General features: G+C 41.9%; 1 protein-coding gene across 1 annotated transcript; it reads right to left on the bottom strand.

Annotated features, from left to right (window-relative positions):
- Window positions 1–4,707: 4,707 nt before the first annotated feature.
- CRABP1 (cellular retinoic acid binding protein 1) lies at window positions 4,708–20,677 on the bottom strand. Its single transcript, XM_033921095.1, has 4 exons — window positions 20,608–20,677; window positions 19,731–19,909; window positions 9,959–10,072; window positions 4,708–4,961 (listed from the first exon to the last, which is right to left on the bottom strand). Exons 1-4 carry the CDS (start codon window positions 20,675–20,677, stop codon window positions 4,911–4,913), a joined length of 414 nt encoding a protein of 137 aa, XP_033776986.1. The 3' UTR covers window positions 4,708–4,910.
- Between the last annotated feature and the right edge of the window lie 6,993 nt (window positions 20,678–27,670).

Genomic DNA, 27,670 nt, shown 5'->3' with positions numbered 1-27,670 from the left:
TTCAAAACTTAAATAGTGCTATACAACAAATGTAACATATAATAATATAATAAAAGCACATTCAACTTACACGTGTTCTTAATCAACCAATTCCCCCATCCACCCACTTACCCACCCACCCAATGATTACTCAATAAAACACAAAAACATAGAGTACCACAAAAAAACATACTCTATTTTCATTAATGATATTCCCCCATCCATTCACTCTCCCCCCAAATGTATGTACCCTAAGGCAAAACTAAGACAGAAAATAACCCCCCCTCCCACCCTTCCCTGGATATGTACCTAAATAAATAAAAAATACTGACTCACATCAATAATCAATTATAAAGAGGTAACATAAGATGTCAGTGGGCCCCATACCAATCTAATATAATAAAATGCTAGGCCGCGCATGCGCACTCCCATCGCGTGCATCCGTTTTCTGTGAGCTGAAAGCCACCGCAGATAGGAGTGCGCATGCACGCGAAGCTCTATCCATCCCCCTGAGGTGGATGTCGGCTGTGGCAACTGTTGGCGGCCCGCGGCGGATGTCGCCGCCCGAAGCTCGAGGCTTCTGACGCAGGCGGCGATCGTAAGAGGAGCCGCCACGGCACCTTAAAACTTAAAAATCAACCTTCAAACTCCTCCGAGGCAATTAGCCATCGAGCTCCACTCCAGCACCAGCAGAAGTTGAGTTTTTCAAAATTGTGAGACCGTGGCAAGGGAAGGGGGAGGGTGCCAAGGAACTAGATAGCAGGCCTGAACGCGGGAAGGGAAAGGGGGGTAGGGTAAAGAACGTGCTGTGGCTGCTGCACAGAGAGGAGGGGGGGGGAACAAATGCTGTTTTTCACTGTAGATCCAATCAAATTTGTAATTCTCTGCCAAGCCTTGAACTGCTCTGGGGGGGGAAAAAAAAAAAGCTTCTGGGTCTGTTTGCTGATGTTTTCACGAGCAGGAGTCGGTTTTGAAAACACCTGGTGTGGTTCATGGAATGGGAATTGGGGGGTGCTGCTGGACAGGGAGGAGGTAAAAGTAAGCGAAAAGGGCTGCTAGCACCCGTTAATGTAACGGGCTAAAAAACTAGTTTAAATATATTGCCATGACCTAAATTATCAGCATTTATCTTTTCAAATCTATAACTGGACCAAAGACTTGCCCACCAGAACAAAAAATTTAAACGATCATAATTCTTTCAGTTTCGGGTGGTCAACTGGATGGCTATCCCAGTCATTATCAGGAAAAGACGACCTTTATATTGATCTATAAAGGGATTAACATGTAATATTGTACCGCAAATGACTGCCTCATACGTTAGTGGAATTGATGAATCCAAAATGTTATTAATTCTATCCCATATTGGCCTCCAAAAGTTAAGTATCAAAGGACAATAGAACAACAGATGATCCAATGTCCCAATATCTAAATGACAGTGCCAATTTTTGAGAGACCTCTAATTCCATATACCCCAGCAAGATCTATCTGTTCTAACACCCAGCATTTGCTATCTATTCCTTCCCTAAGACACATTAGCATGACTTGTTCAACAATATTTTCAGTTTTATTTTATTTTTCTTTCCAGCTTATGATTTATCTTTAATCTTATCTATTGTTTTGCCTTTTGTCTTTGTTTTGTTCTATTTTTCCAGAATTCTACTGTTCAACGGCTCCCCCTTCTGCTTCTATTCCTTTCTCTCCTCTCTTCTACCTTCCAAAGTATTTAGATCAATGCTGTCTTGTTAAAATGTTTATTTTATTTTTATTTTTCCTCTAACTCTACTTTTCACTTCTCTATTACCCTCCAGGTACTTTAGTTAGATTGTGAGCCTTCGGGACAGTAAGGGAATTTTTCAAGTACCTTTCTTATTTCTAATCTTAATGTATATTTTCTGTAAACCGCTTAGAACCTAACGGATGGAGCGGTATATAAGAAATAAATTACATTACATTACATTACATTACATTTTCAATCACCGCCCCCATGTTGTGGAACTCTATTCCAGCTCAGTTACGTGAAGAATCGTCATTAGATTGATTTAAATCTAAAAGCATTCCTATTTAAAGACACCTTTGACTTGTAATTCTTTTTTTCATGTTAAACCTTTATTATATCAGGTGGGCCCCTTCCTCATGTATCACCCCTAAATGTCTTGCTTTCCTATTTTGACGATGTAGTTCTTCCCTCTCTTCCCCTCTTGTTTTAGTACGACTGTGTGTCTTATTTTATGTCTCACCCCTATGTACACTGCTTAGAAACCTAATACATGGAATATCAAATTTTAAATAAACTTGGAAACTTGGTTGGAAACAGAATTCATATAAGTTACAGTTCAAACATCCTCCTATGGATATATTGATTTGTCCCATATTGGCATACATTTTAAAAATTTGCTATATGCAAGCAAAGTGCAAAATGTGCACAAGGAGTAAAATGAAATATGTTATAAATGCCTTCATTATGCAAAGGCACTAATTTTATGCATGGATTGAACTTTTTTTTTATGTCAAAGACACATCATTGCAATGACAAGGAGCTGCGGTGGGAATTAAACCTGGTTCCCTTGTCCATTTTATAAAGTACATGAATGCCTATATTGCCTTTGTAAAATATTTGAAGCAAGTTCCACAAATGAGGCATGATTATAAACCATAATATCTTCCAATTTAAGCTATTTATCTGATGTCTATATTTTGCACTATATTTGTCTATTTTTCTATAGTTACTGAGGTGACATTGCTATTTTAAAGTCATCTGCCTTGACATCTTTGAAAAACCCTCAAATATAAATGATAATTAACATTTTCTCTGGTTATAGTGTGCTTTGTGTTTTTTTAAATTTTATGGTTACCATTATGAATTAATAAGATATATGTGTACATGAAAAATGAATGGAATAAATTGGGGGCAGGATTGGGGGCGGAGCTAGGGCGGGATTGGGGCGGGGCTAGGGCAGGATTGGGGTGGGACTAGGGCAGGATTGGGGCAGGACTGACAATTAATAGATGTCCCATTTTGATGAAAAAAATAAATGGTCACGTTATGAATGCTGCTAAACTGCCCATGCCCATGCTCCCTTTTGAGTTGCACACAATGGGCTAGATTCACAAAGGGCGCGGATCGGATCCGACCCGTCTCTGGGGGGCTGATTCACGAATCGCCCTCATGCAAATGAGGGCGATCGGAATCACGCCCCCATCCGACTGTTGGGATCGCTCTCTAGCGATCCCGATGCATGCGCAGACCATCTATAGACAATCTGGGCATGCTTAAGAGCAGCGACCTTTTTTTTTACTTTACTTTTGTTTCTTTTTTTTCTATGCGAGCCCGTGGTTTTAACCCACATTAAACCCGCGGGTTAAAACCATGGGCTCGTAGTGCGGGGAAGGGCAGGAGAGATTCGTGGCGAGAGCGGAGTGGCAGGAGAGATTCGGGGCAGGCAGGAGAAGAACAAGAGATTCGGGGCAAGCAGGAGAGAGCAGGAGATAGGAACTGAGAGCAGAGAGCAGGGCAACAGAAGGCAGGGCAGTCGGAAAGGGCCTCAGCAGTCGCTTATTTTTGGATCGGCCAGCCCATTGGAGTTGGTTTTTATTTTTGTTTTGTTTTTTGTGAATCACTTCCTGCCTGCATTTGAATGCCGTTCCCCCTCATTTGCATGTGCGGATCGGAGGATGATCGAGACATAGGTTAGTGAATTGGGTCGGAGGGAAATTGGGTCGTAAAGGGGGTCACTAAATGGTCGGAAGTTGATTGGTTGGCTTAGTGAATCTTGCCCAATATAATTTAGGTGCCCATTGTTAATAGTGTGTAGCCAGCTTGGCACCCAAATAATTAGTGACAATCAAATTATTGTTAGCTCCAATAATTGAATCATGGAGCCTTTTAATAATTATGGGCACTGATATGGGATCAGCGCTCTATTTTGAGTGACCAAATCTGGACAACTTTTATAGAATCTTGGAGTAAATCTTCTATAATAAAACCCTAAGTGCGCATGCACACTTAGGAGGCCGTGATCCCTGCCACCGTGATGTGTGCCTCCATGCCGAATTCGATTTGAGGCGCGTGGAGCAGCTTGCGGCGCATGGGGCAGCAGGAGGCAGAAGAAGGAGAGTGCGACTGTTTCGTTCGGTGGTTTCCGCATGCGCAGTAGAGCGTGCGGCAGTTTCCCCACTAGTAGGAGCCTGCGCCGGTTTAAACATTGCCTTTCTTCCACGACACTGCGACCCCGAAACCACTGCAGACCACGACGAAAACTGGGTAAAAGGTAAAATGAAGGGAGAAGGGCTACTGCTGGACAGGGAGAGCAGGGAAGGGGTGTTGCTGGACAGGGGGGAGGTAAAAGGAAGGGAGAAGGGCCACTGCTGGACAGGGGGAGTAGGGAAGGGGTGCTACTGGACACAGGGGAGGTGAAAGGAAGGGAGAAGGGCTACTGCTGGACAGGGGGAGCAGGCAAGGGGTGGTGGTGGACAGCCAAGGAAAGAGAGAGACAGAAAGAAAGAAAGACAGACAGACAGCGGCCAAGGAGAGAGAGAAAGAAAGAAAGACAGACACACACATCTATTCTAGCACCCGTTAATGTAACGGGCTTAAAGACTAGTTTGATAATATATACATTAGGAATGGAAAGAACAGTCATACGATATGTCCAACATATTTAATAACTAAGTATACATAGTTTATAACTACAAAATACAATGTAAGTAGAAAAAAAAAATATAGCCTGAAAGACAAGCAAAACAGTGCTTGAGTAAAATAAAGAGCAAAACTGCACTCATTTATTAATTGTGATCCTAATTTTGATATGAAGCACACTGCCAGATGTAGGTTTTCATTGGCAGCTGAAATGTACAGTTATCGCTGTATTTTTTTATTTCACAACATTTGCTTTTCAGTTTGTCCATCTCAGCTGGTAAAAAAAAAAATTCCTTCATGCTCTTACATAAATCCTTGTACATACAACGTCATCAGCTCCAAAAGTCTAGAAGCAAAACAAATATTTTAGTTACAAATTACTCAACATTGTTTTAAGTACTAGAATTTAATGAAAGTTTAATAAAGGCTTCTAAGAGGATTACAGTTAAAATAGATGGGTAGGGCTGGTCTCCGTTAGGGCGCTGGTCTTTGACCAGAGGGCCACCGCGTGAGCGGACTGCTGGGCACGATGGACCACTGGTCTGACCCAGCAGCGGCAATTCTTATGTTCTTATGCACTCATGGGCAAGATCTCCAAGTGGGCTAATTTTGCACATGTCTTGACAGTAATAGACCTCATTCCTCAGCTAGGGCATGTGGAGTATGGTCTCAATTTATCAAATTTAGGGGGATAGTTATCAAGCTGTCACAGCTATATCGCGTGTCATTTGCCTCAATGTATTAAAGGGCTCTCAGCCATGTAGTGTTTTATCTAGAGTCGTTTTTAGTCTTTAATCCACGAGTCTTTATGTCAGGACCTTTAGGAACCCCTGAGGAAGACAGTTTTGTCATAACACGGACCATGTTGGGTCCAAGTCCACAATGATTTGGGTCCTAGGCATTTCTCAGGTGGATTATTGAGCTGTACTTTTAATAAAGCCTGCATCTTGAACATCATCTTCTCCAAAGCGTTTTTGTTTTTGTTCAAGATTAATTTCTGTGGAGTACCAAGGGTCAACCTCTTGTTTGAACTACAGTGCTGTAACACGGCATTAATTAAGTCATTGTGGGATACACCGTAACGAGATGCAAAGTATGAAAATGCATGCAAGAACCCTCATTACTATGTCAGTTCTATAACATATCTTGCTGGTAAAAACTGAGGGTTATTTTACTGATTCAGGAACATCAGACTGCAAAGCCATGCCCCAATATTCCCAAGCTGACTCATAAAGGGGCCAGTCAATATAACAGTTATCCCCCAAGCTCTCCAATCACAAACTCCCCTTCCAAAGGCCTCCAGTGTGTAAGCCCCTTCCCAAAATGCTTCCATCAAATCAAGCTCCCCCCCTATTTCAAGACCTCCCACCTGGAAATACCCCTCCCAGAAGTGCCCTCCAAAGTCAAGCCCATCCACCTGGGACTACTGCCCCCCTCCAATTTGAAGACCCCTCTCTCCGCACTTGCCAGTGCTGGGTTCAAAATAGCGCTGGCAACCCCTAGCAGTAATTTTCAATTTTAATTTTTCATTATAAATTCCTGAATGATGATAAACTAGTATGGCTGTTCTGTTAATTTACTTGAATGTATAGAAATGAAGATCAACAAACTAAACAGAAACAAAAAACCTCAAAAGTGATACCCTTCTATTAGATCAATACATTTTGGCCACATTTTCAAAATGGCACTGTTCAGAGTGAGATCGCTAATGAAATATAGTAAACCGGAGTAATCTCACCACTATTTCAGTTGGGTGAAAGTACCTTTTCTGTATCTTCAATGCAGTGAATTATGTGTCGAAGAGACTTCTATTGAAAGCTCAACCTAAGATAAGTGCCATTGACTGATTGAAAAGATTTAATAGAAGATATTTAAGAACATAAGAATTGCCGCTACTGGGTCAAAGTCCATCATGCCCAGCAGTCTGCTCACACGGCGGCCCTCTGGTCAAAAACCAGCGCCCTAACTGAGACCAGCATACGTCCTTGTTCAGCAGGAACTTGTCTAACTTTGTCTTGAATCTCTCGAGGGTGCTTTCCCCTATAACAGCCTCCGGAAGAGTGTTCCAGTTTTCTACCACTCTCTGAGTGAAGACGAACTTCCGTACGTTCGTACGGAATCTATCCCCTTTCAACTTTAAAGAGTGCCCTCTCGTTCTCCCTACCTTGGAGAGGGTGAACAACCTGTCCTTATCTACTAAGTCTATCCCCTTTAGTACCTTGAATGTTTCGATCATTTAACTCAGTCATAAGTCTTCTGTGATATTTAGCCTATTCCTTTTCGTGGAGTTTTTTCAGACCAAGGATATGTCTGCCTCTTCAAATTTGTATTTGAAGTAGGTTTGTCCTTAGGATCAGCTGTTTTTTGCTTATCTAGTGGACACTGAGGTCTTTTCCTCCACGTAGGCTTGTGTGCACATATTAGTCTCTCTCACATATTAATATTTTGAATGTATTTTTCTTTGTCTTTTGATCTTTAAACATTCAATTGGAGTTTTTTCTTCTTCGACGTTCAAAAGGTGGATCCGAATGGCACCTAAGTTGTGTTTTAATTGACAATTAATGGTGAGATAACTGACCATGCCGTTAAAAACCGATTAATAAAAAAAAAGTAGGTTTTGCAATGTGCCTAGAAAAAAAGGCGCCTGAATCACATCTATGCAGACACTCACCGATGCTGAACATCAAAAGAGGCTTGGTTATGGGTGGGGTTGATGTTCGGCACCACCAAGCTTGATTTTATGTAAAAGATAGGTGCTGGAAATGCAGGCATTGAAAACCTGGCGCTGTTTTGAGAATCTGGGCCTTTGTGATGGAATTAGCTGTGCCCACTGCTCCCTCAATTAAATTTCCAGGCCACAGATCCCTCTTGACTGAGAATCTGATCATTAAACTGCGCAATCATGAATGACAACCTTACCATTGTCCCTCTCAGAACAATTCTGCATAATTAGACATCAATTTTTAAATATTAAACTTTTTTCATATTTATTTATTTTTTTGCTGTATTAGTTATATTGCCATTCCCAGAGTAACTTCATAGGTGGAGGAGTAGCCTAGTGGTTAGTGTAGCAGTCTGAGAACCTGGGGAACTGGGTTCGATTCCCACCACAGCTTCTTGTGACTTTGGGCAAGTCATTTAACTCTGCATTGCCCCAGGTGCATAAGTACCTGTATATAACCTGCAAATTGCTTTGATTGTAACCACAGAGCAGCAGTATATCAACTCCCACCCGGTGGTGTAGTGAGGGTGAGTGGCACCCCTTCTCTGCCTTCCCAAACCCCCTTCCCGTACCTCTTTAATTTTCCCAGCACGAGCAGTATTATGAACTTGCTGCCCGCGTCGTGTTGACTTTCCCTCTGATTCAGGACCTGGAAGTGATGTTAGAAAGAGCTGACAACGACGCGGGCAGGAAGTTCATGAAACTGCATGCGCTGCAAAAATGAAAAAGGGAAAAGGGAAGAGGCACACACGCATGGCGGGGGGGGGGGCTGTGTGTGGGTGTGGGTTGTGTGCTTTCTTCTTTCCTTTTCTATGTTTTTTTATTTCTAATTATTGTAAACTGAGTTGAGCTTCTGTTTGAGGTTGATGACCCGGTCTATAAATCCAAGGTTTAGTTTAGTTTTAGTTTAGGATTAGGGGATGGAGAGGAGGACGGGTGCCAGAGCCTCCACCAAGAGGGCGTCCGGGGTGGACCACTGCCCCCCCCTTACTGGGATTTCATGAGAAACAATAAGTAAATTATTATAGACAAAAATATGAAGACAGGGAAAACAAAAAGAGGGGTAGAGATTAGATGATAATGTATATGCTCAGGAATATGATTATAGTAATCACAATAAAAAAAGGGGTTCAGCTCATAAAATAAGACCTAGAATGAGTCGACCTACTATTCAAATCAGGGAGTGCTTTGGCAAAAAAACAAACAAACAGGGGATAGAAATTCAAAGTGATTTAAATAGCCAGACATTGCTTCTGGCTGTTTAAATTGCTTGTCCAGGGTTAACCAGGCATATTCAGTGGTACTATTTTGTGGCATTCTTGGGGGAGGAGTCAGCACTTAGCCAGATAAGTGCTGATATTCATGTCCAGGTATATGCAGATAGCAAAAACAGAGAGTGGTGCAAAACTGGAACGCTCTTCCGGAGATTGTTATAGAGGAAAACACCCTCAAGGGATTCAAGACAAGGTTGGACAAGTTCCTGCTGAACTGGAACGTACGCAGGTAGGGTTGATCTCAGTTGGGGCTCTGGTCTTTGACCTGGGGGCCGCCACGGGAGCAGACTGCTGGATGCGATGGACCACTGGTCTGACCCAGCAGTGGCAATTCTTATGTTCTTAGGTTCACATAATGAGGGGAATTTCAAATTGCCATTTACACAGGTACATAAGCTACTTTGAAAACAGCCCACCATCTTTGCAGCTAAAAGAACAAGCTGATGGTTATTCGAGTTAGTGTAGCTCTCAGGCTTATTGGGCTGCTTTTTTGACTGCGGCAGCTCTTTGCCTAGATTTCCCAATGATTGATCTAGCTCTCTCCAGAATTAGACTCCCTGATGATGTGTAAGGTAATAAAAAAAATGTATTAAGTTGGTTCAATAAAAAAGTATAACCTTACACATTTTCTATGTTGACCTTTGGTTTTGCTGAATTTGGATACAGTGTAGTATTAGATTAATAATGTTTACTTATTTTCCAGGAGCCGATCATCAATTTTACCGAAACATGCTAGTGTTACTTATTTACCGCCAGAGAAAAATAAATGATATCGATGACACATTGCCAGTCATATGCTCTGAAACTCCAGCACCCTTTTGCTTTTATCTTTAGAAACCAAGGACTTTTTTTTTTATATGGCCATGTCCTCTCCTCCGCCACAAAATGTAATTTACAAAAATATACATTTAATTGTACTATATCATTTTATTTGTGTTTAACATTGCGCAACACTAAATACAATTTTGAGAAAAAGAATATAAATGTGTTAAATAGATTTAATGTTCTCGGGAAATGAATTACTCTGGTATTCATGAGGCACCGTCTAGAAGCTGACACTCTTTGTCCATTTTGCCTGTTTTGATCCTAATGCGCAGAACAATTGCAGAGCATAGTCAAACATTTAGGGCTCCTTTTACTAAGGCGCGGTAGGGCTTTAATGCGCGAAATAGCACACGCTACATTGCCCCGCGCGCTAGACCTTAACGCCAGCGTTGAGCTGGCGTTAGCTCTAGAAGCGTAGCGTGCGGTAATTTCCTGCGTGCACTAAAAACGTTAGCGCGCCTTAGTAAAAAGAGCCCTTAAATCACACTTCATTATCAGAAAGAGTCCAAAGTGAGTCCTTACCAAAATCAGCTCATTGTTAGCCAGCTCTCGAGTCCAGTATGTTTTTGGTCCAGCTCCCTCTAGAAGGGTCTGTTTGCAATGGATTTTGTTTTCATGCTCCCAAGTGGCTAAACTCTGCAGGCAAGACAACCATTAGGGACATTAATTATGGTCTGTGGCAGCACGAAGCTGAGGCACTGATACACATGAAGTGACAGTAATAGTATGGTAAACCACACACCAACCGATTGCTAGGGAATGCAAATGAAGAATAATCACATCCTGAAGAGCTGCTTACACTAATTAGGATTTCAAGGGGCAGCAGCAGCATGAATAGTTGAAAATTAGAAATTGAAATAACATTATATATTTTCTTTCAATGAAAATACAAAAGGATTCTTCCTGAATTAAATTTATAGCAGTGCTATTAAACAAAAATAATGCAATTAGTCATCTTAAAACTATGATGTAATAGAAGAATTATTCAATGCTAACAAACACAGGACACTGGTATCAAGCTGCTGTTAGCGCCAGCGTCGGCTCTTCCTCTGACATCACTTCCTGGACCCGTGCCTAGGAAGTGACATCAGAGGAAGAGCCAACACTGGTGCGACAGCAGCATAGCGATTGCCGCTCGTGCCAGGAACATTACAGAGGTGCGGGGAAGGGATGCACTGCGCATGTGGTAGGAGGGGGCGGGGAAGGAGCATATGGAGGGCGGAGGGGGGAAGAAAAGGGCAGGGGAGGGGTGCCACTGCCCCGGGCACCTCTCACCCTCGCTAGGCCACTGTTTCTGGGGAAGTACATTTACAGTTACCACACGGAAAACTCAATTAATCACATTGGAGAATTTTCTACAGGCAGCATATCTGTATTTATATCCATCTACTTCGGCAAAGGGAAGGTTGATAAATGTGAAACCCAACGTTCTGTGCTAGTTCCAGGGAGAGTCTGGATTCAAAAGGATATTACACTACTCCCTCCTTATTCGCTGTGATAGGGGATTAACAGAACCGCAAATACTGAAAAATCGCAAATAACTTATTTATATGTTATTCGCTGTTTTCTATTAAAAACCATCGTGAATATGGCGAATAACATGGTGGGAGACCTGGCCTGTTTCTGAAGGAGAGGCAAAACATGGTGAAGAAAGTGCTGGGAATCAGCGATTTTCTCTGTAAAAGCTTGGAATCAGTGATTTCTCTATGCAAGCTGACGTAATTTGGGGGGGAGGAGCCAGCAAGCTAAAAAACGTGAATAATCGAAACCGCAAATGCTGAAATCACAAATACAGAGGGAGAAGTGTACTAATTAGTTCATGAGTTCATAAGTATATACAACATTCTTCTTTGGAATTCCTTACTAAAACATATATGACTAGAGTCTAATCTGGGATCTTTTGAATCAGAATTAAAAACGTTTCTTTTTAGTGATGCTTTTATATAACTAAAATGTGTAGATTTGCAGCAAATTGTTGAAAAAGAAAATACAAGCATATTACCCTAAACCAGGGGTAGGCAATTCTGGTCCTCGAGAACCGGAGTCAGGTCAGGTTTTCAGGATATCCACAATAAATATACAAGGAGGCAGTGCATGCAAATCCATCTCATACATATTCATTGTGGATATCCTAAAAACCTGACCTGGCTCCGGCTCTGGAGGACTGGAATTGCTTACCCCCGCCCTAAACCTTAGGTTTTATCCTTTCCCTTCTTTTTAATGAATGTATTTCTATTATTTACCCTCACTGCCTAGTCTTCTACCCCCTCTTTTACTAACGCACAGTGCAGGTTTTAGCGCCGGCAGCAGCGGTAACTGCTCCGACGCTCAGTATGAGCATCGGAGCAGTTACCACCACTGCCGGCGCTAAAACTCGTGCTTCGCGTTAGTAAAAGAGGGGGTTAAATCGGCACATTCCTTAAATTTTATTTTTAGAATTGTAAGCCGCCAAAAAGGTTTTACCATAAAGCACGAGATAAAAAGTCTTAATAAACTTGGAACTTGGAGTTACTGTAAATAGAAATGAGTAAAAACAACTAACTGATAAAAAGCTGAGTTGTGAAAATCTCCTTCTTCCCTTCTAAGTGTGCAGAACTTGTAGAGCAGGGGTGCCCAAAGTCCATCCTTAAGGGCCGAATCCAGTCGGGTTTTCAGGATTTCCCCAATGAATATGCATTGAAAGCAGTGCATGCACATAGATCTCATGCATATTCATTGGAGAAATCCTGAAAACCCAACTGGATTCGGCCCTCAAGGAGGGACTTTGGTGTCCCCTGTTGTAGAGATTCAATTTCGAATGCCCACCCTTCACTGAAATCCTTTAAACTGCATGCATGCTCTGGGGCCCCAACGGTACGCCGTCAATAGTGCTCAGGACATTGGTGCGCTGACAATCCCACCCTGACATTTGCGCGCCACCCTATTTCCTTCCCTTCAGAGCGAGCGAAATTGTAAGTGGATTTGGGGGGGGGGGGTTTGCGGCAATGGTGTAATTGAGAGCTGCGTCGACATCCCCCTCATTGTAGCCCCTTGGAGCAGAAAAGGGAAAGCTTCGAGTTCGCGAGATGAGAGAGCGAGTTCTAAGTGTTGGGGGGTTCCCCCCACACCCCTGACCGAGAGTGCGAGTATGTGGGGGGGTCTCCCTAAACCCCCCACAAAGCGCAAACGGGAAGGCAATAGGGCGGTACACATTTGTCCTGCATGCATATGTCGGGGTGGGATTGTCGCCACACCAATGTCCTGTGCGCCTTTGACAGGTCACCGCCCCAATACCCCCCAACTTTCTCTACTCCATGCCTTTTATTCCCACTAAACCACATCTCTCTTTGTCTGCCAAACAATAGCCTACGTACAAAATCATTTGCATTCCATAACCGTTAAACATCTTTGTCACATATAATAAATTGTGTCTCATGAGGTGCCTGTCATTCTATGTCCTGGAAACACAGAATGTTATAATGAATTTATACAGCTCTGGAGTACTACTCCATCATTCGGCCTGAACATAAATTACTTGACAGCACTGCATCGTAAAATGCTTTATTTTAAATTAAGCTATTGTCCTCCACTGAAATATCAGTGAGGATTATCCTTCCCATTTTCATGTAAAAGAGCCTTTATGAAAGCAATAAGGAATCTGAGCTGATTTTAAAGCCGAAGACAACAAAAAAAATGCACAAGACTAGGGAAATGAGATTTTTTTTCTTAAAATGGTTAATTGTAATAGTCCATAGCCATATTTAACAAGAAATATAATGATCAAGAAATATCAATGATCTTCATAATGGGAGTTTATTTCAGGATCAAGGCACAGAATATGGTGAACACGTTATAAGCGAAAATGATTGAAATAGGATGCATTGGAAATTTAGAAGCAATAATATCTCTCTTCAACAGTGCGTTATGGCCCAGATTCTGTAAATGGCACCTATGTCGGCCGGCACCTTCATAAACGGCACTGGCTATGTGCCAATCAAGTTTAGACACCGTTAACCGAATCGTGGCTACTTAGGTGAAAAACTTAGGTGGCGGTAACGTAGGCCAGGGTTTTAAAGACCTACATTATCAGCACCTAAGTTTGACAGAGAATCACCTATAGCATCTCCACCCCTAACCATGTCTACTTTGACCTTGGGCGCTGCTAGGCGCCATGCTTAGATGGAATTCCGGCGTCTACTTTTTATTAAACAGCTTTTTAGTTGTTTCTTTTAATAGGCATGGTCAATTTAAAACCAACTAAAGCAATTTAGTTCGGCGGCAGTAGGCTACCTACTGCTGCCGAACTTACAGCACTGTTTATAGAATCCGGGCCTTTGAGTTTCAAAAACTCCTGAGTTTGAAATATGCTAGCTGAAGGCATGTTCTCCAGCAAGTAAGAACAAGTTCTTGATTGTGTCTATTTTGCGGAAATTAGATATCTAGCTATAGATTGGATTGGATGTATTACATTTGATATACCGCTATTCACTGATTCTTTTCTCATTGATCCCCTTAGTCATTTTGGTTTTCTCCCATATGCATTCTCTTTCCTGTATTTAATGTAGTTCTCCCCCCCCCTCTCCTGCTTGTTCTTAGTACGTTTATTTTGTGTTTGTCTGAGTACAATTGGTCTGCTTATTATTGTTGTTTTAAATTTTGTTCTAACCCCTATTTTATTGTTGTAAAACGCATGGAGGAGCATAATCGAAAGGAACGTCTAAGTCCGTTTTCGTCCAAGTTGCAAGTCGTCCAAAGTAAAAAAAGAGCTTAGGACACATTTTTGAAAAATACATCCAAATTTTTTTTCGTTTCGAAAATCGTCTAACTATACCTGCTGATCTGATCGTCCAAGCCGCTAAATCGTCCATCTTTATACCACATTTTCGTCCAAGTCAAAAATGCCTAGAACAAGCCCTGTTGGACATGGGAGGGGTCTGCAAAGTGATGGACTGAACACCCAGACATGCCACCTAAATAGTGGGGTACCTTACAGGGCACTGCAGTGAACTTCACAAAAAGGATGCCATGTCATCTCACTACAGCTCCTTTATAGGTCATGGTGAGCCCCCCAAACCACCTCCAGAATCCCCTTGACCCACTTATCTACCACCCCAATAGCCCTTATGGCTGCAGGAGCCACTTATATGCCAGTACAAAAGGGGTTTGGGGGTGTATAGGGGAGTGCATATGTTTCAATATCAATGCAGTGATTACAGGAGCTTATGGGCATGGGTCCTCCTCTCCATGGGTCCCCAACCCACCAACCCACCCCCCAAGACCTGTGCAGGTCGACTAGGCTTTCCTATGCTGGGCTGCCAGGTGATGATGGTCTGGAGGCTGAATTTTAAAGGTGTGATTACTATGTTTATGGGGTTGGGGGGTCGGTGATCACTGGGGTAGTGTGTGGGGGTCTGTATTATGTGATTGTAGTGCTTATCTGGTCACTTTAGGTGGGTTTTTGTGACTTAGACCATGTTTTAAATGGTCTAAGTCACAATGTCCAAGTTCCGTCTATGCTGTGCTGTATAACTTTCGGTTATACATGCAGTGCAACTAAGTCTAAGCCTGCCCATGTCCCGCACAAATCCCGCCCTCGACATTCCTCCTGAAGCGGCCCGTTTAGCTATGGTCGTGCAGCGGCACTGTGGAAGCCTAGGTCGTTTTGAAATACATCCAACACCCGGTTTTATTATCGGCACTTGGACGTTTTTGAATGATGATCGTTCAAGTGCCGGCTTTTGGACGTTTTTCTCTTTTGATTATGAGCCCCTTAGTATTTGATAAGCATTCAATCAAATTTACAATAAACTTGGAAACTTAGTACGTAAGTATTAGGCGGTTTATACATTACTACTGCAATAGGAATGGAGGTTAAAAAAATAAAAACCTTAAAATACATTAGGGTTAGGAGTTACATGTTTACAAACCATCAGAGGGTAGAAGAAAGGCGAAAGAGTCGATAGAGGGCACTACTACCTATATTTTAGTTTTTATTTATTTATTGCTTGTTTTAATTGTATGGATTTTATGATTGTTTTATCTGTCCTATTATTATTGACGTTCTTTTCTATATGTTTTTAAAAATTCTTTTTATAATATGTAAAGCCGCTTTGACCTTTTGTATTAAGCGGGATATCAAATGTACAATAAACATAAACATGTGAGAATCAAGTAGTAGAATCAGAGACAACAAAGATCAACAAGAATTAGAGCCACTGTTGTCAATGCTAAATGCTCATACGCAGACTATGGCGAGTAATCGCATAGGGTTCGATAGTTGGTGGAACCGAATTGATTTCAATTGTTTCCGGAAGGAAAGGTGAGGGGATTTCTTCAATGAATCCTTGAAGTATGAAGTTCCGTAGATTATGGGGAATAATTATTTGGCAAGAATGGGGAAAATCAGGAGCTGATAAACAGCAGAATTTTTCTCCATGAAGTCCTAAGGTTGAATTAAAAGGGTTTTTGAAAAATTAGTTATGCAACTGATTGAGCAAAAAAAAAATAGAGTATAAATTGGTAGCATGGAATGTTGCTACTCCTTGGGTTTTGGCCAGGTACTAGTGACCTGTTTTGGCCACCGTGAGAATGGGCTACTGGGCATGATGGACCATTGGTTTGACCCAGTATGGCTATTCTTATGTTCCTACTTGTGCCAAGTATAGGACAATCAAGCCATTGTAACATCACTGATAACGGTGGCTCTGAGACACTGTGGAATGAGGCATTATGACATCACAATCTCAGCTCTGGAATGTTGCTCTCATTGGGGTTCCAGAATCTTGCTATTCTTTGAGGTGCTGGAATGTTGCTACTCCTTGGGTTTTGGCTAGGTACTAGTGACCTGGATTGGCCACCATAAGAATGGACTACTGAGCTTGATGGACCATTGGTCTGACCCAGTAAGGCTATTCTTATGTTCTTAAATTAAAGCTAGGTGGACAACAGCTGCTGAAAGGCACTGTATACAAAATGCAGCTATTTCAATTCATTTTACTAAGGGATAAAGCAGATAAGTTATAAGAACATAAGGTGTGCCATGCTGGATCAGAACAAATGTCCACTGAGCCCAGCATCCTCTCTTCACAGTGGCCAATCCAGGTTACTAAAAAGAACAGGGACGTTTTTAAGACAGATAGTAGACTGTGTTGATTTAATGATATGAACAAGGAAATGGATGGAGTAATTTGAGGTAACATGGACATTAAAAGGCCTGTCAGTGGCCCTTTTTAGTGATGTACTGATTAGTTTGGAGTTATGTTTCTCAAATTAATATTATTGGGTTAATGCAGACACATTTTTGCAATAAAAAACTAAACCTCTGCCAAGATATATTAACCCCCCTCTTCCACGAAACTGCGATAGCAGTTGTTAGCACAGTGAGCCGCGCTGAATGGCCTGCACTGCTCCCAACCCTCATAGAGTTTCTATGAGCGTTGGGAGCAGCGCGGGCCATTCAGCGCAGTTCTCTGCCCTACAAACTGCTAGCACAGTTTAATAGAAGAGGGGGGTCAGTTATTTCCTATAATAGTTTCATTATGCATTCATAAGTCACATGCTGATTTGCAAAGCATTCAGCTTGTTATTTTGCTTAGATTTTGTATTGGTGTTCATAATAGCTAAATAATGCTTATTAAATGTGCTAATAACATGTGTTACGTGTTTAATGCTATCATGAGCATCGGTGCACTTTATTTATTTAGCACTAGCTGATGCCCCGGCGTTGCACGGGTATTTAATTATAGCAATAACACTGTAAATGGATTCAAATAAAGATACTTTATAGTGGTGAATTAAATTATTTTTTTACAGCTTAATAAAAAGTACAATATTCAAATTATAATGTGAAATATTTGACAAAATGAATACAATACAACTAACGCAAAACGTGATTATAAACAACATTTTTAGTTTCACCTCCTGGAGCAAGAACATATAAATTCTTGGGTGAACCCAGCCTTGAGCAAGCAACATAGAGTTTTGGGCCGCGAGACCCCCAGAACATATCACCCCAGGTAGTGAGGGATCTGCATACCAAGTTTCGTTCAAATCGGTCAAGCCGTTTTTGAATTACAGTGAGAATGGCAGCTTTTTACATTTTTTCCATTGACATGAATGGGTGAAATCTGATTTTCTGTTTGTAGCTCCGCCCACGTGTGCAGGTGGGCCGCGAGACCCCCAGAACATATCACCCCAGGTAGTGAGGGATCTGCATACCAAGTTTCGTTCAAATCGGGCAAGCCGTTTTTGCGTTGGCAGCTTTTTACATTTTTTCCATTGACATGAATGGGTGAAATCTGATTTTCTGTTTGTAGCGCCACCCACGTGTGCAGGTGGGCCGCGAGACCCCCAGAACATATCACCCCAGGTAGTGAGGGATCTGCATACCAAGTTTCGTTCAAATCGGGCAAGCCGTTTTTGCGTTGGCAGCTTTTTACATTTTTTCCATTGACATGAATGGGTGAAATCTGATTTTCTGTTTGTAGCTCCGCCCACGTGTGCAGGTGGGCCGCGAGACCCCCAGAACATATCACCCCAGGTAGTGAGGGATCTGCATACCAAGTTTCGTTCAAATCGGTCAAGCCGTTTTTGCGTGATCGCGGCACATACACACACACATACATACACACATACATACCTCCGATTTTATATATATAGATTTGATATACCACTTTAGTACATCAGCCTCAGGGGATTCATGAATTTTGTTCATACAATTTAAACACTTACTAGATATTCAATGACAACTATTAGTTACAAATGGACATCACAGAAATGAGTATCCTCTGAAATAGATAATTATCTGGATAACACTTCCGCAGTGATTAGTGCTATAGCTTTCTGGTCTTATCAATAAATTGTTGACAGTGTAGCAAGATGTTAAGAAGCAACTTAGAAGTACTTGGCACATGCAGATAACTTCATTGGCATCCATACATTTAGAGCGCATTTGATTCTAAAGATATAGTGGCACTAGAAAAGGTTCAAAGAAGAGCGACCGATATGGTAAAGGGGATGGAACTCCTCTCGTATGAGGAAAGACTAAAACGGTTAGGGCTCTTCAGCTTAGAAAAGAGATGGCTGAGGGGAGATAGGATTGAAGTCTATAAAATCCTGAGTGGAGTAGAATGGGTACAAGTGGATCGATTTTTCACTCCGTCAAAAATTACAGAGACTAGGGGACACTCGATGAAGTTACAGGGCAATACTTTTAAAACCAATTGGAGGATTTTTTTTTTTTCCACTCGGAGAATAGTTAAGCTCTGGAACGCGTTGCCAGAGGATGTGGTAAGAGCAGATAGCCTAGCTGGTTTTAAGAAAGGCTTGGACAAGTTCCTGGAGGAAAAGTCCATAGTCTGTTATTGAGAAAGACATGGGGGAAGCCACTGCTTGCCCTGGATCGGTAGCATGGAATGTTGCTACTCTTTGTGTTTTGGCCAGGTACTAGTGACTTGGATTAGCCACTATTAGAACTGGCTACTGGGCTTGATGGGCCATTGGTCTGACCCAGTATGGCTATTCTTATGTTCTTAAATGTACCACTTTACCAGAAGATATGAACAACTTTTATTATTATTTTATTCTTGTGAATAATGTGCAGAACATTTCAGAAGGTGTAATTACACTCAGGAGATTATCATTCTCAAACTTTATAGATATGGAGTGTGGAAACAGGGACAAAGACACAAATTTTCCCCATATCATTAAATAATAACTATAAAAATTGCAGCAGATTAATAATTGCCGTGCTTGGACAGTGTATAGGCTATGGAACATTTTCAGAATAGGTATAATTACTTGTTTGCAGCTTTTTTTTCTTTGTTTGTTAAACTTTCTCTAAATCCTACAAAATCTCTCCCCTGAGAAACAAAGAAATTAAATAAACCATTTTCAAAATCTATAGAATTAATTTTAAATAAATAAGGGATTACAAAGTTGTACTGCTACTCAGCATCTCATACTATAGTCTGCTTATCCTAAACCCCAGCCTACAGAGATCAGAAATTATACGAAACTGAGGAAAGCAAAGGTCTATATTTCTTGTAAAATGAGATTAGGGAATTTCAGAAGGGCAAGGAAAGACAATAATTAGTCTTTACATTTATAACACAGGGAGGCTCATTTTCAAAGCACTTAGACATACAAAGTACCATTGTGTGTCTAAGTGCTTTGCAAATGATCCCCCCCCCCTCCCCAATCAACTGCTTTTGGGTGTGAACACAAAAATGTTTCAGAAACCCTGTGAAATTAATATTTCTGACGGACTCATTCATTTATCTTTAGGCTAAGAGTAGAATATGGATTCATACCTTACCTTGCATTTTCTTCCATCCACAGTCTCCTCGTCAAACTCTTGCCCAATTCGGAAGCTGATCTCAGTGGTTCGAACGGTAGTTGATGTCTTGATGTAAAACCAGTCTTCATCCTGCTTGATCTCCACGTGTGGTTTGGAAGCTGCTGCCACGGCCACTTTCCTTAGCATGGCATTGACACCTGAGAAAAAAAAAAGACCCAAAAATCCCCCACCAGGCAGTGCATCAGATGCCAGCTTCTTCTCAAACAAAGATATCCATCCCTTTAGGAATCAAATCTGACAAATGTCAAGAGTCTGCCGATCAAATATCCCCTGACTACAATCATTTTCACAGGTAAATGCCTTAAGCATTTTTTTCTATTTTGATCCTGGGCTTGTCTTCATTATACCAATATTAATCCTAATGAAACCACTTATATAGCACTAATTGCTACTAGGGAAAGGGATTGGGACTTGCATGCCGCCTTTTTGCAGTTTTACAACCACACTCAAAGCAATTTACACGAAGGTAGTTCAAGCATTTTCCCTGGTGGGCTCAGAATCTATCTAATGTACCCGGGGCAGTGGAGGATTAAGCGAATTGCCCAGGGTCACAAGGAACAGTTGCACACAGATGAAAACCTTCTGGGATTAAAAATGCAGTTCAATGACATAATAGATAATAATGCTGGATGAAGGCCAGTGTATTGCACTGTAGTAGACTGGCAAGCTGACATATTCTAGATTTGATTTTCCAGGATCTTGGCTATCTGCAGGATGCGATCAGAAAAGCGTCCGCATTTGGGGGCGTAGCTGATCAGAGAGGCATTTGAAGAACCATTATTAAATATCATTGAAAAACGCAGCGACCATTTTATAGCTTCCAAAAATTGCTTACCTAGAGCTTTCAAAAGTTCGTCAAAATTCTCACTGCTTTTCATTTTCCAAGTGCCAGCAAAGTCCGGCATACTGGTTGAACCTGTTGGGGGAAGTGGCTGGCAGGGACTAAGAGATGCTCAGAGTCCACTCGGGATCAGGAGGGATGCTGCTGCTCTCTCAGTCAGTCACACAGACTCCTTTTGACTCCAAGGCTGCTGAGCCTCCCTGATGTGTCACATTTAGAGTAAGCCCACTCCCTTCACCTTCCTCGACCCTCCCACTTCCCCTCCTCGCCCTAATCAACTCATGTCTTGCTTCTTTTCTCTTTCTGTCTCTTGCAAGGTAAGGGCTTTGTGAGAGACTATGTTAAGAAAAGAGCAGCTGGGAGAAACTTAGAGCAAGCAGTTAAAGAAACATGATTAAATTGCTAGAAGTGATGTTTCTAAATGAGCAGAGTTCTATACTGCTCATATCCAATTTAAAAATGAACATCTTACATGTTTACATATTCTTGGCAGCAGATTGTGATTTTATGTAGGGCTTCATTCACCAATTTTGAAACTTAGAAAGTTTCCATCAAGTCTCATAAAATAAATAAAAGTGGGTCAATATTCACTGGAACTTATCCAGGTAGGAAATACTCCTACCTGGATGTCCCATTTACTGGGTCCATTTCTGAATTTTCAGTGGCATTATCTGAATAATACTGTGAAATATATGATCAGATTGTGTTGGCACTATCTGGATAATGCTTGAGTGATCTGGGATGAAGCTAAGGCACAGCCAGGAGTTATCCTGTTGGCGGCCATTTTTAGTCTGTTAACTGGGTAACTATCCAGATAAAATTAGGATAGCTAAAAAAAACTGCCCTAACTTTATCTGGGTAGTTATCTAGGTATAGGATAAATGCTGGCTGCTGCATTATACCCAGATATTCAGTGCTGGTATCTAAGTATGGCCCAGTTCTGAATATCTGATACTGAGATGGCATAGGAAGAAGATAAGAAATGATAGGCTCAGGAGTAATCTAATGAAACACTTTTTTTCAGAAAGCGTGGAACAGTTTCTCGGAAGAGGTGGTAGAGACAGAGACTGTCTGATTTCAAGAAAGCCTGGGACAGGCATGTGGGATCTCTTAGAGAGAGGAAGAGATAATGGTTACTGCGGATGGGCAGACTGGATGGGCCATTTGGTCTTTATCTGCCATCATGTTTCTATGTTACCTATGTTAACACAATTCATAGCATTTGCACATTAAAGAAGAAAACTCATAAATCATCTTTTTGCTTCATTCTAGTTTTGCTTCTGCATCAAACTGCATAATATCAACTTCATTACAAATTTAAATGCCTCTCATTACTTGGTTTTTTTTGTTGTTTTTTTTTATATATGGAGTCTTTCTCATCACATCATCAACATCTGGAAATGGGTGGAGGAAGCCTATGGAGAATACTCCAGCAATGATATCAGCTTGAACTAAGAGTAAAAAGTAAAAAATGCTTGTCCCCCACTTAAGTCACCTCACTGCCTTATTTAAATATGCTCAAACTTGCTAATGCAGTCTTACCTCTGTGGCAAAAAAGGAGCCATGAAATCAGAAAATATGCCATAGTGAGTCAGATGAAAGATCCATCAAACCCGGCATCCTGCCCATGGCAGTAGCCAATGTGGTCACAAGTACCCAATAGGATCCCAAGGAATCAAGACATTCCTTGTTGTTCATTCCCAGAAATAAGTGGTGGCTTCCCTAAGCCTAAAATGGGATGAACTGGGAGGGGCCTAATTATCATATAAGGAGTTTTCTCCTTAAATGGTATTTAGCTTTCATATATGATATCTCCCAGAGCATCCCAGGATGTACCAGGCAGGCCATCTGACATAGTCATAGAAAAAAATAGAGCATCATTTGAATGAGTGTCAAAGATCCAACAGATTGAACTAGGAAGTGTATTTACTCTTATACCTCCTCATTCTATTAGTCCTATTATTCCGGTAGAGTTCTTCCGTTATGTAGGAGCATCTCTTGACTTCCAATTATCCTTTTCAAAGCAAATTTCAGCAGTTCTAAAAGTGGGGTTTCCTCTCTTTGCAAAATTAGATCAATTAGGAATTCCTGGATCATAACTTATCACAAACCCTTTACCACACATTCATCTCTTCAAAAATGGACTACTGTAATGTAATTTATGCAAGCATTACCCAATCAGAATTGAAAGGTTTACAATCTCTTCAAAACACTGCAGCTTTTCTTTTTGTACTACTCCACTGACTCCCAATATGATTTCAAATACAATTCAAAGTTCTCATTCTTAAATTTAAGACACTTTGGTCAGGTACCCCTGATTAGCTACTGTCTCTTGTTATCCTATACTCCCCTTCCTGAACTTCGCATTCTTTCACCAACCACTGACTTAAGGCTCCTTTTACAAAGCTGCGTTAGCGGCTTTATCGCATGTACCTTTTTAGCGTGCGCTAACCCCCACGCTAGCCGAAAAACTACTGCCTGCTCAAGAGGAGGCGGTAGCGGTTAGCGCGGCCGGCAAATTAGCGCACGTTCAACCGCTAACGCAGCTTCGTAAAAGGAGCCCTTAGACTTCCTGGTCCCTCTTAGATAAAATGGGAATCCACCAGATATAATGCGTTCTGTTTCCTGGTCCCCAGATTATGGAATGACTTATAAGGTCTGAAAACACACTTATTCAAAATTGCTTTTAGTTAGCATTCAGAGGTCAGGCAGCCCTCCCTAGTTGTGGAATTTGAATTTTGAAACTGTTTTAAAGTTTAATAAATGAGGTTAGGGAATTTATTCAGTTGCGATATGAATGTGTTAACTATTCATTCCTTTAAAAGTATGGAGTTCTTTATCACTGTATGAGTGCGCTAATTGTCCTATAAAGTATGAAGGGTTTTTCCTGCCTTTTTATTTGCATTTTAAACCTTTATACCCCACTTTGACTTGCTTTTAGTTAATGAAGTGGTTATAGGAAATCTTGAGGTAAACCATATACCGATATAAACAGAATCAGGTGATGTTTCTGGTTTGGTAGACTCCACTAGGTTGAATAATGCTGTGCCATCCTATCAATCTCTTTGGCAATCATGTGGATTGATACCATTCCTTCTCCCAAATTCCAGACCGAATGTTAAGTCTAGTTCATCATTTCTCACTAGGTGGAATCCCTTGAAACCACACCAGAATAGCCTGGCTTCCTATCCATCAGCTGCCTCACAGCTCTGGCTGACACAGATGGTGCCAGAGTGGCTGTCATGTGCTATTGTGGATTGGGATCTAGTCACCTTTCCACAGAGACATGGCCATATGGTGTGCACACGTCTTTATGGCCATGGGGAAAACAGCAGAGCAAGGAGTACGGACAAGCAGTACACGTCAGCCTTTGTTTCATAGCAGCACTTCTTGACCTGTACAGAAACATCTGCGTAGGTGCCAACAGACCGACATCACCCATACGCTTATGCAAAAATAATTTTTTTATTAGAAGAAGCAAAATATACAAAGAAAATGGGCGATACAGCATTTTACCAACCTCCCAACCCCACATCCCAACCCATCCCTGGAAAGAAAGAAGAACTGGGTTCAAGACAAGCGGAAATTAATAACATACAACCTTCTACCCATACCCTTATTACATCATATAAGTCTTTGGTGAGATCACATTTAGAATTCTGGAGACTGCGCCTTTAAAAAGATATAAATAGGATGGAGTCAGTCAAGAGGGCTACTATAAAATTGGTCAGTGGGTTCTGTAATAAAGCATCTGGGGACAGACTTATAGACCTCAGTATGTATACTCTGGAATAAAGGCAGGAGAGAAGGGGATATGCTTGAGATATGGAAGGGCATAATAATAAAAAAAAAAAAACCAAAAACGTCTAAGTCCCCTTTTGGCCTAAGGCCCTAAACGCTGAAAGTAGCAGCAAATGAGGTTTTTTTTTTTTGAGAATGGCCTACCTCTATGTTTAGCAGTTTAAATGCCCAGACCACCACTACATCTTACCTTAGAACACATTATCAACCAAAAAATAGCCTAGGTCCCAAAAGCCCAAAACAAGACCTCTTAGGCGAAGGAGGGGCCAGTCCTTCGCCTAAAAGTTGGATTCTGTAACCAGCATCTGTCAAAAACAACACTGGTTACAGAATCCACCCCCTCCCCCCCCCCGGCAACGATTGCGGCAGGAGAGATGACTCATCTCTCCTGCCGCGATCGTGATTGCCCTTCCGAACTGCCGTGACCCGTGGCAGGAGAGATTGGGCATCTCTCCTGCCGCAATCGTTGCGGGGGTGGGCAGGTTGCCAGGGCTGTTGAGCTGATCGCAGCAGCCGCAATCAGCTCAGCAACCCCTATTTGGAACTTATACCTGTTTTGATTTAGTTTATGTCAAAACGTACAAGTTCTGACTAGGCAACCTGTTAAAGGTTTTGGTTCTACTTGCTGTACTACTAAGTCTAGGTCAGTCCACCTCCCGCCCTTTCCCCTCCTCTAAAAATGCCTCTTTTCGCTCTAGGCATTTAGAGGCAGGGAAAGGCCTAAGCTGGTTTTAGATACGTCTAAAACCAGATTTGATTATCGGTACTTGGATGATCTGGCTTTTTGATTGTCCAAGTACCGATTTAGTCCACTTTTTGGATGGGTTTTTTGGGGGGATTATGAGCCACTTTATATCTACTTGTCATTATTAATGTAAAGGAGATGAGACTTTTTCAAATGAAGGAAAACTCTGGAATGAGAGGGCATAGGATGAAGTTAAGTGGTTATAGCAGTGGTTCCCAAACCTGTCCTGGGGGACCCCCAGCCAGTCAGGTTTTCAAGATATCCCTAATGAATATGCATGAGAGAGATTTGCATACCTGTCACTTCCATTATATGCAAATCTCTCTCGTGCATATTCAACCTGACTGGCTGGGGGTGCCCCAGGACAGGTTTGGGAACCACTGGGTTATAGGCTCAAGAATAATCTATAGAAATACCTTTTTTTTTTTTTTTTTTAAAGAAAGGGTGGTAGATGCATGGAGGTGGTGGAAACAAAGACTCTGTTTGAATTCAATAAAGCATGGAACAAGCAGGCGATATCTCTTAGGGAGAAGAGGAGATAGTGGATGCTACAGATGGGCAAGCTGGATGGGTCATTTGGCCTTTATCTGCCATCATGTTTCTATATGCAGAAAAAAGCAAATCCAGGTCCAATAGGTAAAAAAGGTTTAAAAAAAAAAAAATTTCAGTAAAGACCCTCTTTTGTACATATTGAGGCCAGATCTGTTTTTTTAATCATCAAACTAGTTAACCTGACACATGGGCCCACAAAGCCTCCTTAACTTCTTCCTACAAATTTTCTCTGTATAACATGGAACCTATAATATTTCACAGAAGGATCCATTGCTATCCTTGGCTTACATTTGTCGTGTTCTCTTTATGCAGTTACATCCTACCACAGCACACTCCATGGGTTGTAAATGGTGACTTATCACTAATGCAGTAAATTCTGTTATTCGGCACCCTTGGGGATTGATGAATGCCGGATACCTGTAGTTTCTTGTTACCTGAAGTTACTGTAAAAATAGTTTTGTCTCCCTTCCCACCTCACTCTATCATCCCCCCACACCCACTTGTAGGTCCACCATCTGTTCTTCTGGGTCACTTTCTCTGCCCCACTTGTCCTCCGACTTATAGGTCCGGCATCCAGCCATCTCCTCTCCCCTGCACCCTGCTGGACTCTCCCCCCACAGTCCCACACACACTTCTGGTCCACCTACCCCCCTCTCTGCCGTCTGCTCTCCCCCACACCCCATCTGCCCTCCCTCCATCTGCACGGGTCCTAGCTTCCTGGACCCTCCTCACTTACAGAAGCAGCAGTAGCAGCCAATAAGCAAAGGCAGCGCTAAAAACAGAATACTCAGGGCCAGCTCCGGCAGGGCCTTTCCTCTGTCGCATCGGAAGTGATGTGTCAGAGGAAAGGCCCTGCCGAGGCTGACCGCAAGCAGCCTTTCTTCAGAGCTGCTGCTGCTGCTTCAGGTAAGGGAGGGAAGGATGGAGGGGTGTTCATGGCTCATGACCGCTGCTGCTGCTTTGGAGCTGGAGGAATGGAAGATTTTTCACAGGTCAAGACTGCTGCTGCTGCTTCAGGGATGATTTTTTTTTTTTTGCTGGTGAATTTTTTTGCCGATTAGGTGAGAATGCCGGTTGCTTGAGTACCAGTTAATCAGGATTCTACCATATACAGAATATCCCTTGATAGCCCTCAGTTTGGGAGTCACCTATGTGTGGCTGACTCATCCTGGCAACTTGCTGCTTCAGCCTTAGAATCGCATGGTAATTTTTTGATGCAATCTGCAGTGCAATACCACATAATGCCAGTCTATATATAAGAACATAAGAACATAAGAAGTTGCCTCCACTGGGTCAGACCAGAGGTCCATCGCGCCCAGCGGTCCGCTCCCGCGGCGGCCCATCAGGTCTATGACCTGTGAAGTGGTTTCTGAGCATTTCTATAACCTACATTTACTTCTATCTGTAACCCTCAATCCCCTTATCCTTTAGGAACCTATCTAAACCTTCCTTGAACCCCTGTAATGTGCTCTGGCCTATCACAGCCTCCGGAAGTGCATTCCATACGTCTACCACCCTCTGGGTAAAAAAGAACTTCCTAGCATTTGTTCTAAACCTGTCCCCTTTCAAATTCTCCGAGTGACCCCTTGTACTTGTGGTTCCCCACAGCCTGAAGAATCTGTCCCTGTCTACCTTCTCTATACCCTTCAGGATTTTGAAGGTTTCTATCATGTCTCCTCTAAGTCTCCACTTTTCCAGGGAGAACAGCCCTCTGAAGGATACAGTTTGGAAAGGTGGTGGCGATACAGAACTTCTTTTCTTCTCATCAACACAGAAGTCAAAAGGAGACAAATATTATGGGTGACTTTCAGCAGAAACAATGTATACTTTAACCTTGATTAAGGGCATGTATTGCACTAATGTTTAACATAGGAATTATATGCAAATAGATCTCATGCATATTCATTGGAGAAATCCTGAAAACCTGACTTGACAAGGGCCAAGGTTAGTTACCGCCAG

The sequence above is a fragment of the Geotrypetes seraphini genome, chromosome 14, assembly GCF_902459505.1.
Source record: "Geotrypetes seraphini chromosome 14, aGeoSer1.1, whole genome shotgun sequence".
In the NCBI taxonomy this organism is placed as follows: domain Eukaryota; kingdom Metazoa; phylum Chordata; class Amphibia; order Gymnophiona; family Dermophiidae; genus Geotrypetes; species Geotrypetes seraphini.
Note: the sequence above shows the minus strand (reverse complement) of the source record. Positions and strands in the feature narration are given on the sequence as shown.

What these genes read in the sequence shown, in the direction of transcription:
- CRABP1 (XM_033921095.1), bottom strand. Translation starts at nt 20,677, where the DNA reads ATGCCGGACTTTGCTGGCACTTGGAAAATGAAAAGCAGTGAGAATTTT. An exon ending in TGGATGGAAGAAAATGCAAG is followed by an intron (nt 10,073 to 19,730) that starts GTAAGGTATGAA and finishes TCTTGCCTGCAG; the next exon opens with AGTTTAGCCACTTGGGAGCA. An exon ending in CTAACAATGAGCTGATTTTG is followed by an intron (nt 4,962 to 9,958) that starts GTAAGGACTCAC and finishes TTTTGCTTCTAG; the next exon opens with ACTTTTGGAGCTGATGACGT.